Source organism: Acomys russatus, chromosome 29 (assembly GCF_903995435.1).
Source record: "Acomys russatus chromosome 29, mAcoRus1.1, whole genome shotgun sequence".
Lineage (NCBI taxonomy): Eukaryota > Metazoa > Chordata > Mammalia > Rodentia > Muridae > Acomys > Acomys russatus.
In genome coordinates, this window is record NC_067165.1 from 6,949,293 (window position 1) to 6,966,100 (window position 16,808).

At 36.9% G+C, this 16,808-nt stretch overlaps 1 protein-coding gene across 5 annotated transcripts in view; it reads left to right on the top strand.

Annotated features, from left to right (window-relative positions):
• Positions 1-16,808, top strand: part of Tut4 (terminal uridylyl transferase 4) — a 111,089-nt gene that overhangs the window by 20,969 nt on the left and 73,312 nt on the right. For all 5 annotated transcript variants that reach the window (XM_051171799.1, XM_051171800.1, XM_051171801.1 and 2 more), the window contains exons 2-5: positions 1,058-1,933; positions 6,483-6,646; positions 12,115-12,231; positions 15,539-15,716. In XM_051171799.1, the coding sequence (XP_051027756.1) occupies positions 1,150-1,933; positions 6,483-6,646; positions 12,115-12,231; positions 15,539-15,716 (1,243 nt within the window). In that variant the 5' untranslated portion in view covers positions 1,058-1,149. The remainder of the gene's footprint in view (positions 1-1,057; positions 1,934-6,482; positions 6,647-12,114; positions 12,232-15,538; positions 15,717-16,808) is intronic.

Genomic DNA, 16,808 nt, shown 5'->3' on the forward strand with positions numbered 1-16,808 from the left:
GGGTGATGTCTATTTTTTGGGTTTTAGCAAATAAATAATAACAGATCTTAAAGTTTATTTACTTGAATTTTTTTTCCCGAGACATGTCTTTCTCTATGTTTTCTCGCTGTCCTGGGCTCACTTTGTAGACCAGGCTGGCCTTGAACTCAGAGCGATCTGCCTGCCTCTGCCTACCTAGTGCTGGGATTAAAGGAGTGTGCCACTCCGCCCAGCTTTTTACATTTCTTTTTACTTCAGTGGTGATTCTCATGTTTAGAGAATTGAGTTTGAAGTAGGTTGTGACATGTTTAGTAGGAAGTCATGTGGGTGCAAGACTTCAGTGCTGAGGGTTCTGTAACTTTCCATGTAATGCACAGAGATTGCCATGCTGCTCATCTTCAGTTTCCATTTCTTTACAATAATGGAGCTGTATCAGTTCAGGTTTTATTTTTCTATTAGTGGAAATTCTTATTAGGTAATATAAAACAACTTTGCTTTTATAAAAAGCTCTTTTTTGTTTGTTTGTTTTTGTTTTTGTGAGTGTTTTGTTGTTTTTTGAGACACTCTCACTCTGCAGTCTTGGGTGGCCTAGTTATGTAGCTTAGTCTGGCCTGGAACTCACAGATCTGTTTGCCTCTGCCTCCTGATGAATGGGGATTTAAGCCCTTTTCTATAGCTTTCTGAAAAAGGTTTCTTTTTTTTTTCTATTTTTTATTTTTGTTTGTTTGTTTTTTTTTTTTCTTCTTGTTTTTTTTTTTTCTTGTTTTTTTTTTTTTTTTTTTTTTTTTTTTTTTTTTTTTTTTTTTTTTGGTTTTTTCGAGGCAGGGTTTCTCTGTGTAGCCTTGGCCATCCTGGACTCACTTTGTAGACCAGGCTGGCCTCGAACTCACAGCGATCCGCCTGCTTCTGCCTCCCGAGTGCTGGGATTAAAGGCGAGCGCCACCACGCCCGGCTTGAAAAATGTTTCTTTAGAACATTTTTTTTAGAACAGATTTTAAGTTTTAAAAAATGGCTAATGATTAAAAATGTTTTTACATTTTAAATAACAGATTTTTATTTTTATCTTTAAATCCTATAGTGTGCTTGCCTAAAATCGATTTGGAGCAGTTCATATACCTGAGATCTGCCATTTTATAGTATCAAAATTGGAAAGAATCAGATTTTCAAATAATGGAAGAGCCTAAGACTTCTAAAAGCGAAAATCATGAACCAAAGAAGAATATTATTTGTGAAGAAAGCAAACCAGTTAAAATTATAACTAATCAAACCTTGAAGCCTAGACATGATAAGTCCGTGACAGAAATTGGAACCAGCTCTCCAAATAGAAATAGTAGTAAAAAAACCAAGCAAAATGATATTTGTATAGAAAAAACAGAAGTTAAATCATGTAAAGTAAATGTTGCCGGTGTTCCAGGCCCTAAAGATTTGGGGTTAGTACTTCGAGATCAAAGTCATTGCAAAGTGAAAAAGTTACCAAATTCACCCATGAAAGCCCAGAAGGGATCTTCACAGGCAAAATTAGAAAAAGTACCTAGTTTACAGGCAAAAGCAGAAAAATTACCAAAGTCACCTCATTTACCAGTAAAGTCAGAAAAAACACCCTGTACAACAGTAGCAGCAACAACAGAAAAAGCACTTAATTCACAGAGGAAAGAAGAAAATGAACCCATTTCTCAGATGAAATTACAAAAGACACCCAGCTCACCTTTAGAAACAGAAAATGCACCCAATTTATTGTTGAAAGAAAATATGAAGCAGACAGAATCACAACAGACTGGAAAAAATCTTACAAGCTCCTTTGTTTCTGTGGACAAAAGGAATAGTGAAGTTCTACCTGGAGAAAAATCGACTCTGGAGAACGTATCACCATCTCAGAAGCAACAGACACGGCCAGATAATGTTGGTGATTCTGATGACAGTGCTTCAGGAATTGAAGATACAGCAGATGATTTGAGTAAGTATAAACAAACATACATAATGTTTTCCACAAGTTTCATTGTAGGCAGGATTTTCTTAAGTTAATGTTCTTTTGTAGCTATTTCTGGTTTAGCTACTTTTTTTGTTGTTGTTTGTTTTTTGAGACTGCCCTGGACTGGTGTTGTAGACCAGGCTGCCCTTGATTTCAAGGATCCGCCTGCCTTCCGAGTGTGGTTTAGCTACTTTAATTAGAAAAAGTTAAAAACAGAAATAAGCAAAGCCTTTCTATTTTTCTTTTTTGTGTTAAAGGCTGTGTACATAAGAGTTCAGTGGGTTTGTGAATGTATGTACTCTGCATACTTACTGATAGCAGAGATCTGTCTTACCTTTGTGCTGGACAAGGACGAGTATTCTACGACTGGGTCTGGTCTTCTACACTGGATTTTATTTTATTTTTTAATTGGTTTATTTATTTATTTATTGGTTTTTAGAGACAGAGCTTCTCTATATAACAGCACTGGCTGTCCTAGACTCACTTTGTAGACCAGGCTGGCCTTGAACTCACAGAGATCCACTTGTCTCTGCCTTCTGAGTGCTGGAATTTTTTAAAAAAAAAGACAGTATCATTGTGTAGCACAGACTAGTCTTGAACTATATAACTCAAACTGGCGTAGAACTCTTTTTTTTCTTAATTTTAAAATTTATTTTAAATTATGTATATATATGTGTGTGTAGGTGTGTGTGCATGTGTGCCTGCCTGTGTGTGCATGTGAATTGTGTGTTTTTACATGTATATTCAGAGGCAGAAGGTTTTGAATTGCATGGATATAGAGTTACGTATGGCTGTGAATCATTTGATATGGGTGCTAGGTCTTGAACCTGGGTCCTCTGGAGGAACAGTGTGTGCTCTTCATTGCTGAGTCATCTCTCCAGCCCTAGCTAGTGAAAGTTAAACAATTTTTTAAAAAGATAGATTTATTTATTTATTTATTTATTATATATACAGTGTTCTATTTGCATGTAACTCCTGCAGGCCAGAAGAGGGCATCATATCACATTATAGATGGCTGTGAGCCACCATGTGGTTGCTGGGAATTGAACTTAGGACCTTTGGAAGAGCAGCCAGTGCTCTTAACCTCTGAACCATCTCTCCAGCCCTAAACATTTTTTTTTTTTATTTGTTTGTTTTTTGTTTTTTGTTTTTGGAGACAGGGTTTCTATGTATGTAGCCTTGGCTGTCCTGAGCTTCTTTAGTAGACTACGCTGACCTCGAACTCATAGCAATCCACCTGCCTCTGCCTCCTGAGTGCTGGGATTAAAGGTGTGCACCACCAGACCTGGTTATACATTTTTTAAAAAGAGGGTTATATTATTGTTCTTTTTCATGAACTACAGAAAAAGCTTTTACTGTTCTATAATAAAAGTTGCTACAGATTTCCCAACTATTAGGAGATAATTCCAAATACCACATAGTGTATCATCGTCGGCTTACTACTTAACACTTACCATGCAGGTTGTGACATTGCACTCATAAGGCAGAAACAGGTGGATCTCTGTACATTCAAGGCTGGCCAAGACCTTTTCTTTCTTTAAAAAAACAAAACAAAACAATACTTTTAAAAAAAATAAACATCGTTTTATTTATACGTATGGATGTTTTGTCTGCATGCATGTCTGTGCACCACATGAGTGTCTGGTGCCTGTGGAGACTGGAAGAGTGTGTGAGAGCTCAAGGAATACAGACAGTTGTGAGCTACCTTATGGGTGATGGAAACTGAATCTGGGACCTCTAGAGAAGCAACCAGTGTTTTTAACTGCTGAGTCATCTCTTTAGGCCCTGTCTCTCCCCCTCCCCCCCCTTTGAAAAAAAGCTCTTTGTTAGACTGAGGTCTCATAGACCAGCTTTGGGAAGAGAGAAGAGAAAGTCTTGGTGGTTCTGAGGCAGGGAGAATTGAGCTGGTGGGGAACAGTTAATTAAAGGAACCAACTGTTGGTGAACAATCAGTTAAAGAAACTAATTGTTGAGGAGAGATTGAGGAATTGAGGAGAAAAGAATTATTGAGGCCCAGGCATAAATTACAAAACTGAAAGATCTTTTAGCCCAGATCTTTATTTTTCTTCTCTTCCCTTGGGTCAACCCAATACTTTTTTAAAGTGAAGTTTAATCTTTTCATTACAGATTACATCATGATTTTTAAATCTTTTACAGTCAATAGAGCATCTAAAAATCAACAGAGCAAGAAAACAATCTAGCAAAGAAATAAAAACAGTTCTGTATAACCTACAATAAAGCATATAGCAAAAATCAAACAATGTCCAGGCAGTAGTCAGTATTGCTTGACCAATCCCAAACCAACAGGTGTGCTATCCATCTTTATCCAAGTCTAGACTAACTGCCAAGAGGTCTTTTATTGTGAAATATCTGTAAAGCATGACCTTCCAAGCCATCTTCTATTGTTCACAAAGCAGATTCTAAAGAAACTTTTGATTTATTATGAGAACAAGTTGTACTTTTCTACAGCCAACAATATCTAACCAGGTACTGTTATGTCAAAGTCCTAACTTTCTTTGAAGTAGTTTCTTCCTGGCTGCTCAAAACAGTCAGAGCCAAAACTCTCTCAAGCCTTTAGCTAGCTGCCTTCTTTCAACATACTCTGTGGGAAAAAGTTTTCCAGTGTAAATTTCATTAGGACTGAACTCATAGTCAAAGTGAGAAATAGAGAAATAGGAGAAAAAGCAAATTTCAAAGTAGTTTTTAGGTAAAATTATTCCATCTATAGACATGGACTATAGAAAATGTTTAAGGACCATACCATGCTGATCAGCCAGAGATCTTTGGAATTTTGTCAAGCAAAGCTTCAATAGCTGTTCTGGATGTTTAAAGATCATTCTGGCCAGTCAGAGCTTTGTCAAGCATAGCCTCTATGACTTGTCCTCCTGTCTCTGACACCGAGGCATTATCTTAACTTAGTAATGTTTGGGAATTTGTGGTTTTTATAACATTCTTAAAAGAAAAAAAAAAAAAAAAAGATTTATTTAGTTGGGTGTATGGCTCAACCAAGTGGATCTTGAGTTTGAGGCCAGCCTGGTCTACATAATGAGTTCCAGAACAACCAGGGCTATGTAAAAAGACATGATCTCAATTAAAAAAAAAAAAAGTTTTATTTTGTGTGTATGGATTATTTGCTTGTGTATTACCCCTGGAGACCAGAAACGTGTCAGATCCTTTGGAGCTGAAGCTGCAGACTGTTGTTCCTGTGAGCTAAACCTGAGTCTTCTATAAGAGTAAAAAGTGCTCTTAGCCACTGAACCATCTCTCTAGCCTGCTTCTTATAACATTTTATTTAAGAGTTTGCTTCTTATTCTAGACAGTCCTATGCCCTTTGGTAAGAAATAGGCCACTTACAAAGACTGTTTCTTATTTGTTTAGAAAATAAGAGCTTTAGTATTGCGTGCGCGCACGCACACACACATACACACCACCCCCCTTCTATCCATACAGTTACCTACCTCAAAATCAACCAACCAAAGGTGAAATTGACTATCAGATTTTTCTATAAGGCAAATAGTTGGCTTTTGAAGATAATGAAGTATTTTATTGATTGATTATAAGCACTGGTTTAAAATTAAAAAATAATTAATTTTGTGCTTATGGGTGTTTTGCCTGCATGAATGTCTGGTGTATCTTTTTTTTTTTGCCTGGTGTTTATGAAGGCCAGAAGGCATCAGATCCATGGGACTGCAGGTATAGATGATGTGAGCTGTCATATGGGTGCTGGAAATAGACACTTGAAAAGTAGCCAGTGCTCTCCCTTTCCTCCAGGGTTTCTCTATATAGCCCTGGCTGTTCTGGGACTCACTGGATACACCTAGTTGGCCTTGAACTCAGAGGAATCTGCCTGTCTCTGTCTACCCAGTGCTGAGACTAAAGGGGTATATTGTTATGCTCACCTGCCACCAATGCGCTTAACTGCTACGCCATCTATCTCTTCAGTCCCTTAGCACTGCGTTTTCTTTTCTTTTCTTTTTTTTTTTTAGACAGGGTTTCTCTGTGTAGCCTGTCCTGTCCTGGACTCGCTTTGTAGACCAGGCTGGCCTCGAACTCACAGCGATCCACCTGCCTCTGCCTCCCGAGTGCTGGGATTAAAGGCGTGCGCCACCACGCCCGGCCTAGCACTGCTTTTTTAAAAGGTTAGATTTATTCATTTATGTATGGGTGTGCACATGGCATATGTGTAGATCAGAGGGCAAATTGTGGAAGTGTATTTTCTTCCTCCGTATGAGCCTTGGGGACTGAACTCAGGTTATCCGCCTTCGAAGCGACTGTTCTTACTCGCTAAACCAGCTTATGAGTGTATGCTGCGCGCGCGCGCACACACAATCTCACACATAAACACACACATAATACATATTATATTCACTTATATGTATCTATATTATATATTAAACATAATCTAACAACTGAACAACTAAGTAACATATAGGGAAAGAATCCTCCTCCCCATAGTTAAATGTTTATTTTTTTAATTCCTAATTTTTAATAACTGATTTAATGATGATAACTAAGCAGTTGCTTTTTTTTGTAGGTAAAATGAAGAGGGAAGAGTCCAACAAAGAAAATTCTTCTGAGATGGATTATTTAGAAAATGCCACTGTGATAGATGAATCTGCTTTGACACCTGAGCAGAGGCTAGGCTTGAAACAAGCAGAAGAACGCCTAGAAAGAGATCACATCTTTCGACTTGAAAAAGTATGCTATATTATGTTAGTTACTGAGGGAGTATAAGCTTTATAATTTTTCCAGAGTGTAACACTTCACACTTCATATCTCTTAGGCACCCCACCCCCTATTCAGCAAATACACTTGTAAATCCCTCCCCCCCCCACTTTTTTTTTTTTTTTGAGACAGTCTTAACTATGTAGTCTTGGCCGGTCTGGAACTCATTAGGTAGATGAGGCTGGCTACAAGCTCACATACAAGCTCAGAGATCTACCTGCTTCTGCTTCTGCTTCTGCTTCCTGAGTACTGAGATTAAAAACATGCCATTACATTTGGCAGTTGACATTTATTTATTGTAGGCACTAGCAAACTATGGTCTATCCCCTTTGTTTTGTTTGAATATGGCAAGATGCATGTTACCTCCCTTTTTGTAAACATTTATTGGTATAAGCCACGCTTATTTTCTTTATATTTTGTCTATGGCTACTTCCATGCTGTGATGACAAAGTTAACTGGATACCAGTGAGACTGTATGGTCTGCATAAAATATTTCCTTATTTTGTTCTTTCCCCCTTTCTGTGCCTTTTATTTTCCCTTTTTATTTCTGCTTTTCCCTTTCCTTTGCTTCTTCCTTCCCTTCCATTTTCTATTTTTTCCATCTTATGACTGTAGCCCAGGCTGTATCTTATATAGCAATGCTCTTGCCTCAGAGGTTCCTGAATATTGTGATTATATGAATGAATGACCCTGCCTTCCTAGTATTTATTGTTTTTATTCTTTATAAAAAATATTTATTTTAATCTCTAATTATGTATGTGTTATCTGTGTGGTAATGTGTGCATGTGGGTACTGGTAGGTACCCTTGGAGGCCAGAAGAGGGCCTCCCTATGGTTACTGTTTTTCAAAGCTTAAGATATTTACTAAAATAAAATGCTAGTTTGGTTGATACAAAATAAATTGTTCACTGATGATTTATTCCCTTATTTAGTAAATATGGAATGTTTGTTATGTGCTAGCAACTGTGCTGGACATTGGGTATATATTGATTAAAAATTGCATGTTTCTTTCATTAGAAGTTAAAAGTCTAGCTAGAAATGTAGTTCTTTAGCAAAGCAAGGCCTAGCAAGCAAAAGGCCTTAGGTTCAGTCCCCACAAAAGTTATTTAGTTATTCAGATTGTTTAAATTATTAAGTGCTACTATACAATTTGCTAAATTCTTTTTTTCCTTATGTTTACTGACTATTATAAATAAGAAACTTATTTTATTGGTATTTTGTGTCTGAGTGCTGATTAATTAATTTCTTAACTTGGAAACATGTAGAGAAATTTTAATTCAGAACATGGCTGTTCTGACAAGAAATCACATCCAAAGACCTTCTAGGTCTGTGTGATTGGGCTGGAATACAGAGACACCATTAATCCATGAGATAGAGGAAAACAGATCTCTTGAGTTCAAGGCCAGTCTGGTATAGAGCAATTTTCAGGTAAAGAAAAGCTTAAGTCCAGGTGTGGTGGTACATGCCTTTACTCCCAGCACTCAGGAGACAGGCATGCAGATCTCTGAGTTCTCGTTTAGTGTTGTTTAGGGAGTTCAGTTGAGAGTAGGTTGAGAGGGAGAGCAGTAGAGTTGAGTTCAGGGCAGTTACAGAGACAGGTTGAAGGGAGAACAAGTTAGAGACAGGAAAAGACAGAAGGAGCCAGAAGATTAGAACAGATTGCTAGAGTTAGTTTGAGGCCAAGCAAGGCAAATCAGTGAGAAAGTGAAAGAAGCTAGTTTGAATCATTCAGCTTGGAGAGGAGTTGAACCAGCCAGCAAGAGTTCAGAAAGAGGCTGGGTGATGGTGGCGCACACCTTTAATCCCAGCACTTGGGAGGCAGAGGCAGGTGGATCTCTATGAGTTTGAGGCCATCCTGGTCTACAGATTGAGTTCCAGGACAGGTAGAGCTGTTACACCGAGAAACCCTGTCTTGAAAAACCAACCCGCCCCCCAAAAGCAACCGTTCCTAAAAAAAAAAAAAAAAACCCAGAGTTCAGAAAGAACTAGGTAGGGTGAGCTGACTATGCATTAGTAAGTCTCAGAGGTTGAAAGTATTCTAGGCCTGGATTAGATTGTACAGAAGCTGGAAGCTTCCAGGACTAGGCAGAGGCAGTAAGTCTCGAGATAACAGTTGCATCAGGAGAATAAAAGTTACTTAACAGAAACACAGCTATAGCTGTAGCAATGAAAGAAATCACTAGATATTGAAACATCACAAATCAAACTACAGAGTAATACATACTTAAGGTGTTTATAAATATGTACACAAAGAAATAGGTCATTATTAAATAAGGGAATGACAGTAATAGTATGATTTTATGTAGTTTAGAAAAACAAGATACCTAGATTGACTAAAGAAATCCTTATTTTGTCTTGTTTGGTATTTTATTTATTGCTGTATAGCAGTTGGTCCATGAATAGAGTTAGTGTGCATCTTAATAAAGCACATGGTTTTGGATTGCCAGGTTTGCCACTGCCACTTACTGGTGGGTAACAATATTCTGTTAAACGCTTACAAAAATACACACACACACACACACACACACACACTATATATATATATATTTTTTTTGGTTTTTCAAGACAGGATTTCTCTGTGTAGCTTTGGCTATCCTCAAATTCACAGAGATCTCGCCGGGTGGTGGTGGCATACACCTTAATCCCAGCACTTGGGAGGCAGAGGCAGGTGGGTCTCTGTGAGTTTGAGGCCAGCCTAGTCTAACAAGTGAGTAGTCCAGGATAGTCAAGGCTACACAGAGAAACCCTGTCTCATAAAAGAAAAACAAAGAATCACAAAGATTCTCCTGTCTCTGCCTCCCTGAGTTTTCGGGTTAAAGGCATGTGCTACCACACCTGGCTGCTCTCTTCTCTTAATGTGTACAGGTGTTTTGCCCTCATTTGTGTGTCTGTGCATCATGTAGGTGCCTGGTGCCTGCAGAGGTTGGAAGAAGGTATCAGACTGGATTTAAAAAAGACAGTATGAGCTGCCATGTGGGTCTTCTGGAAGAGCAGCCAAGTGCTCTTAACCTGTGAGCTATCTCTCCTGCCTCCTATTCAAACTTTTCATACCTAAGTTTCTTCATCAGTAAAATGAAGGTGCTGAAAAATTAATTCCTTAGGATCAGGGCAATTGCTCAGTGGATAAAGTGATTACTACACTAGCATAAGGATTAGGGTTTGGGTCTGCTAAATCCACATAAAACTAAATGTGGTAGTATGTGTCTGTATTTCCAGCTGATGAGAACAGTAGAAGCTCACAAGTCACCTAGCTTAGTAGACATGGTAGTGAATAAGAGACCCTGCCCCAATCAAGGTAGAAGGTGAGGAATGACAGCTGAAGTTGTCTTCTGATGTCTACACATGCTCTGTGGCCCACACATGCCCAAATACACATGTGTGTGAGCATCTGTACATATCACCTAGATCTCGGAACTGTTGTGTTAGGTAGGATAATGCAAGTGAAGTTTTTAACATAACATATAGTATATAATAGCTACTAAGTAAAGATTAGCTACTCTATAGCCAGGTCTGTATTTAATTGTTACATAAATATAGACAGAGAAGCAGGTCTCTCAGATACGCTATCAGCTGGAATACCATCCTAGCATTCTGCCTTCTCACTCAGTGTTATATGACGTTGGGTTTCCCCCTGCCCCACTAAAAGAATCTATACATGTTCCAGCTACTAACATTTTATATCACAAATTCCACGACTGCCTCAGTGACCTCATCAGTGTTTATGTTTTTATAGGTATTAGGTATATTTATTTTCAGTTCCTAAATTCAGCTCTTTTACTCTGCCACTTTGGTTAACTCTTTGTTGGATTATTGCAGTATGCTAAAGACTATAAATGAGTCTTTTCTGTTCTTAGGAAACAAACAGTTCTTTTAAAATACAGACTAGAGCTGCATATTTATTTGCTTGTTGCCTTTGGGAAATATAAATCCGTTGTTAGTAAAATGGAGAATTCTCACAGTGTTAAAGTTAATAGTAATTTATAAATGTTGTTTGTTTCTAGTAGTGTATGGTAGGAATGTTGCTAAATTTGATGCAGGTTTCTTATCTAAAGAACATCATTTACTGAGGCTGGAGAAATGGCTCAGTGTTTAAGAGTCCTTGCTATTCTTACAAAGGACCTGAGTTGAGTTCCTAATATCTACATTGTGGCTCACGACTATCTGTAACTCCAGTTCTGGAAGACCTTGACATCCTCTTCTGGGGCCATGGCACACATGTGGTACACTTAAATATTTGTAAGCAAAATGCTCACACACATAAAATATGAATAAATAAAATCTTTTTAAAAATATATATTCCCTGATGAGAGACCGTTTTTGTCAGGAGTTGCACTGAATATTGAATATTAATCTGAAATAAAATAATGTTACTGATGTTTTAGTGTATGGCAATAGAAACAGTGCTTTAAAAATCTGTGGGGTTTTTTTTTTTTGTTTGTTTGTTTTGTTTTTTTGTTTTGGTTTTTTTGAGACAGGGTTTCTCTGTGTAGCCTTGACTGTCCTGAACTTGCTCTGTAGACCAGGCTGGCCTCGAACTCACAGCAATCCACCTGCCTCTGCCTCCCAAGTGCTGGTATTAAAGGTGTGCACCACCAACCGCTTGGCCTAAAATCTGTATTTTAAAGTTTTCTTTTTACTTAATGTGTGTGTGTGTGTTTTGTTAATGCTTATTATTCTTATTTTTATTGTAAAAAATATTGACTCTGGATTCAGATATGTATGAACTGAAATTCATTATGTCCTTATCAGTACCATTTAATCCATGTGAAGATCCAAGCTCCATGTCTTTCATATCTATACAATGAAAAGATTGTTAATCTTACCGGATTTTAAAGAATTAAAACGACAATTTATATCTGAATATTTATATCTAGCAGACAGTAATTATAATTATTGTTCTATTATTTTGAGAAAACAAAATCATGAGTGAAGTATTACGGCTTGTACTTTAACATTCCCAAATTGTTGTTTCTTCAGAGTGGCAGCCTTTGAAATTGTCTTCAGTAGTTATAATTTCAACTTAAGGGTACATTTTATTTTTCAGAATACTCAGAACAAAGTACTCAGAATACTCAGTTAAGTTTGAAATTGGTTTTTGGGACAACATTGGAATAAGATTTAAGAGTAAGATACTAGATGAATAGTAAGCCTATTTAGCTAGCATCTTCATGATATAGTTTGAATTTAGTACTTACTATCCTCTAATGGCTCTTTTGGAAAAGCTAACTATTTTGAGAATATAAGTACTGGTTTTCTTTCTTGTTGTGCTAGTGGATATCTTGACTTAAGTGCTAAGCATATGTTCTACCACTGAGCTACATCAGCAGCCACTCAGTGCCTATTCCAGTCTGTAACAGTTATATAATCAAATTGTTCACTTATATAGACCATCATTTACTCCTTCGCTTACTGAAAAGGTTATTTTAAAACTTGTTTCTTCAGCGATCACCAGAATATACCAATTGCCGTTATCTATGCAAACTTTGCCTAATTCACATTGAAAACATCCAAGGAGCACATAAACATATAAAAGAAAAGCGGCATAAGAAAAATATTTTGGTAAGTTACCTCTTTTAAAAATTATTTTTACTTTTTGAACTCTAAAAGTGTATTAGGCAATTTTTAAAGTTATGAACCTAATAGAGAGGCATGCTATGTGTCTTCTATAAGTAACTGAAATGATAGTGTTGAAAGCTTTGATCAACTTCTTTAGCTCTAGTGGTTAAAATGAATTTTCTAGGAGCTAGTTTGATCATGTTAAAGAATATTGATTGATAAAATTAAAATTGTCAGGTACAGTTAGTTGTCTATTTCTTCAGCAGCTTATAATCCCAGCACTTGGGAGCCCCAGGCAGGTGGATCTCTGAGTTCAAGGCTAGCCTGGTCTACACAGTGAGTTCTAGGACTGCGAGAGCTGTTACACAGAGAAACCTTGTGATTTGTTAAAATACTGTGTGTTGGGGTGGGGTCGGGCAGGGCGCGACCTACCTTATTCCTTTGAGATATGGTCTCTCACTGACCTGGAGCTAGGCTGCAGGCCAGGAAGTCTTAATCTTTCTGTCTCCATTGGTATGCTCAACCATGCCCAACTTCTTAGATGAGTGTTGGGAGCTGAACTCAGGTCCTCATGCTTGCTCACCAAGTTTTCTTTTCAGTCCCCAGAGATATTTTTATTTTGAGAATTCTTTCACATTTATTGTCATTTATTTTGTGCACATGGGTTCACATGCCTTAGTACATGTGTGGAGGACAGCTTCCAGAAATCAGTTTTCTTCTTCTACCATGTAGATTCTGGGATTAAGCTCAGATTGCCATGATCAGTGGCAAGTTCCTTTACCCTCTAAACCATCCCTCTTGCCTTCTAAAAGTCTTTCTTTGAGACAGGTTTGAGACCATGTTGGCCTCAACTCAGAGATTGGCCTGCCTCTGCTTCCTGAGAACTAGGATTAAAGTTCATGATCAGCAACACTCCCCCCCCACCCCCCCAAGACAAGGCCCCTCTGTGTAGCCTTGGGTATTTTGGAACTTCATCTGTATACTCAGAGATCCATTCGTCTCTGTCTCCTGAGGGCTGGGGTTAAAGGCGTGTACCACCACTGCTCAGCTTCAGGAACATGTCGTAATGTAGATTTTAATCATATAGGGTAAGAAAATAAAGGCTTTAGGAAGTAAGGCATACCCAAGAACATAACTTTATTATCTTTGTAACAGCACATACAGTATTTGAATGGGTTTTGAAGGTATTGTCTTGAAAAGCTTGGTAGTGGAACCTAAGTATGATCATAGAGTGGTTCCTTTGGGGCACCTGGCAGTATTACAGTTGATAGGGTAAAAGCCTATAGAGATCTTTTAAAAAGTTAATCTCTCAGTCTTTCTGTCTCTTTCTTTCTGTCTCTGTTTCTCTATCTCTGTCTCTCTTTTTTCAGAAAATGTCTATGACAGGAATGAAGTCCTATTCAAGATCATAAACATTTAGGTCTTCAGCCTTGTTCCTTGCTATTTTAACATAAAATATTCATATATATGAAAAGACTATTATCTCTCTGCAGCTTTCGTAGCAAACATTTATTGTGCTGGAGTTTGACTTCTCAGTAAGAGGCTTCAGCTAGATTCTGGGATGAGGTGCTCTTTCTACCTCCTCCATCCCTGTTAATTTCCTTGTCTTTCTGTCTTTACTCACACATTCTACTGGTATTTATTCTCTACTTGCCAGCTAGTGGTGAATAAGATAATCATGGTTCCTGTCCTTAGAGTTCCTAATAATTGGTGAATAAGGGTTTAAGTTTAATGAGTTCTATTAGAGGGAGAAATGTACAAGGATATTTTTTTTTTATCTATAACAGGGATGTTTCCCTGGAAAATGACCTTTGAGCTAAACTTTGAAATAGTAGTTTAAAAAGCAAAAAAGTAAGTGTAGGACATTAAAACATCATAAAGAAAGATCTCTAGAGAAAAGTGGACATAGTGTTTAAGGATGTGAAGATGGAAGGAAAGAACTAGAAGGAAAACAGTATGACATGAAGCTGGAGAAGTATAGACCATAAAATCCTCATAAATTTTGCACTTCAGAATTTGCAACTTTTAAATTATTTTATTAAATTATCTCATACAGATTTGAATAGAGTACTTTTCTAAGTATATTGGTATGTTAACTAATTAATTTTCTCTTAAAAATTGTAATATTACTAATACATAGCCCAGGTCTCAGCTCAGATAATTTCTATGAATCCTCTTACCTGATCTTCTTAGAAAATCTGGGTTGTTGTCATTTGCGTAGAAGCTCTTGCATAGTTGATGGTAAAACCTGATATTTTACATATATTGTGTGTATATGTTAGGGAGTATTCTTATGACCATTTGACTTGATCTTGCCCATGTTGATTAGATAAGATTGGTAACTTTCTAATATACCTAAGATCTTTGCTGTTACAGAATCATTGGCCAACTGTTGAACCTTTGTGTTAGTTTTGATGTAGATTTTCAGTATTTATACTTGATACACAGTGGAGCAGTTTTTAAATTGTTATGTTTTTCTTTTAAAATTGTTATTTTTGAGCCAGGCGCAATGGTGCATGCCTATAATCCCAGCACTCGGGAGGCAGAGGCAGGTGGATCTAAGTGAGTTCGAGGCCAGCCTGCTCTACAAAGTGAGTCCAGGACAGCCAAGATTACACAGAGAAACCCTGTCTTGAAAAACAAAACAAAACAAAACAAAACAAGTTTTTAAAAAAATATTTATTTATATATTTACTTATTTACTTGTATGTGTAAGTGTATGCCTCCTGTCTGTGGAAGCCGGCAGAGTCCAGGAGAGGGCATTAAATCCCTTGGAGATTGAGCTATAAAGGCTGTGAGGCACTGGATATGAGTGCTAGGAACAGAAATGAGGTCTTTCACAAAAGCAGTGCATACTATTTTTTTTTTCCCCTTGAGATAAGGTTTCTCTGTGTAGCCTTTGTTGTCCTAGAACTTTTCTGTAGAACAGGCTGGCCTTGAATTTATAGTGATCTGCCTGCCTCTGCCTCCCAAGTGCTGGGATTAAAAGCGTGTGCCACCATTGTCCAACTAGTCCACGTTCTTAACCACTGAGCTCTCTCTCTAGTTCTGGTAAAGTAAAAAAAATAATATAATTATATAATTATAATCTCAAAAAATTTTAAATTATTTTAAAAATCTTACTAATAAACACTGTACCTTTCACTCTTTGAATCCTGTGTCCTAAAAGCAATTGTTTTTCTTAGGCTCAGTTATTATATGTTTTATTTTGTATGTATAAAAGGTGAATATTTGTTATTTCTATTCTTTCTTAAGTATAAGATCATTAAAGTAGATACTTTGTTATTGTTGTGAAACATTATACTAACAGGAAAAACAGGAAGAAAGTGAACTTCGGTCTCTTCCGTCTCCTTCCCCTGCGCACTTGGCTGCTTTAAGCATTGCAATTGTTGAATTAGCAAAAGAACAAGGAATAACAGATGATGACCTCAGAGTCCGCCAGGACATTGTGGAGGAAATGTCAAAGGTGATAATGACATTTTTACCAGGTACCAGAACCATTTTATATATTTAATTCCTAGAATCAAAAGATTTTCCTTTACTTCCTTTTGAAGTAGGGTACATTTCTTAATGTATATCTTCTTTTTTAAAAGTAGGTGAATTTGAGTGTTTTAGGAATGGCCTTTTTTTGTGTGTATATGTGAATGCTTATGCCTGGGCATGTAAGCATGGAATTAGAGGACAATTTCTTTCCTCCCATGTGTGGTCTTGGATCTACCTCAGGTCCTCAGGCACCAAGCACCTTTACCATTTCACTCTTTAGGAATTGCTTTTATTAAAAGTATTTCCTTTTAATTAAAAAAAAAAAAAAAAGCATAATTTTGTAGTATGAGAAAAAGATTTTAAAATGTCAAACATAGGTAATTTCTGACTGGTAAGATATATTTTACATTGGTCTATGAGTATCATTGTTTTTTTTAAGATAGACATTACTATAAAAATATATATGTATGTTTATGTATGCACACATGTACCTGGTGCCTGCAGAGGCCAGAAGAAGGTGTGAGATCCCTTGGAGTTACAGGTGGTTGTGAGCCTCCTGCTGGGGGTGCTGGGAAGTGAACTTGGATCCACTGTAAAAACAGCAAGTGTTCTTAACTACTGAGTCATCTCTTCAGCCCTTGAGTACCATTGATTTCTTAGTGGATTTTACTGTTTTTTTTAGTATAAACATTCTAACATCACTAAGTAAAAGTCTTACTGCTTAATGTTAAGGAAAAATAAAAGACTTTAAAGAAATTTTTTTTTGGGTTCAAGTTTATTGTATATATTTATATATAAGCTGTTGTCTATCTTTTTTCTTTTTAATGTTGATGTAAATGTAACTTAAATGATTAGCTATCATTACATATAGGCCTACTATAAGATTCATAAGAAATAATTATGAAGTGGAAAAATGGAACTTCATTTCCTGTTCTTTTCTCTAATAATGTTTTTCTACCTAAGTAATGCACTGAATACTGATTAGAATTGTTGAAAAGTAATTCATTATTACTTTAAATACAGGACTTTCATTTATATGATTTTAATGATATAGATAACATTTAGGCATTTTCAAGTTTGAAAAGTATACAACTGAA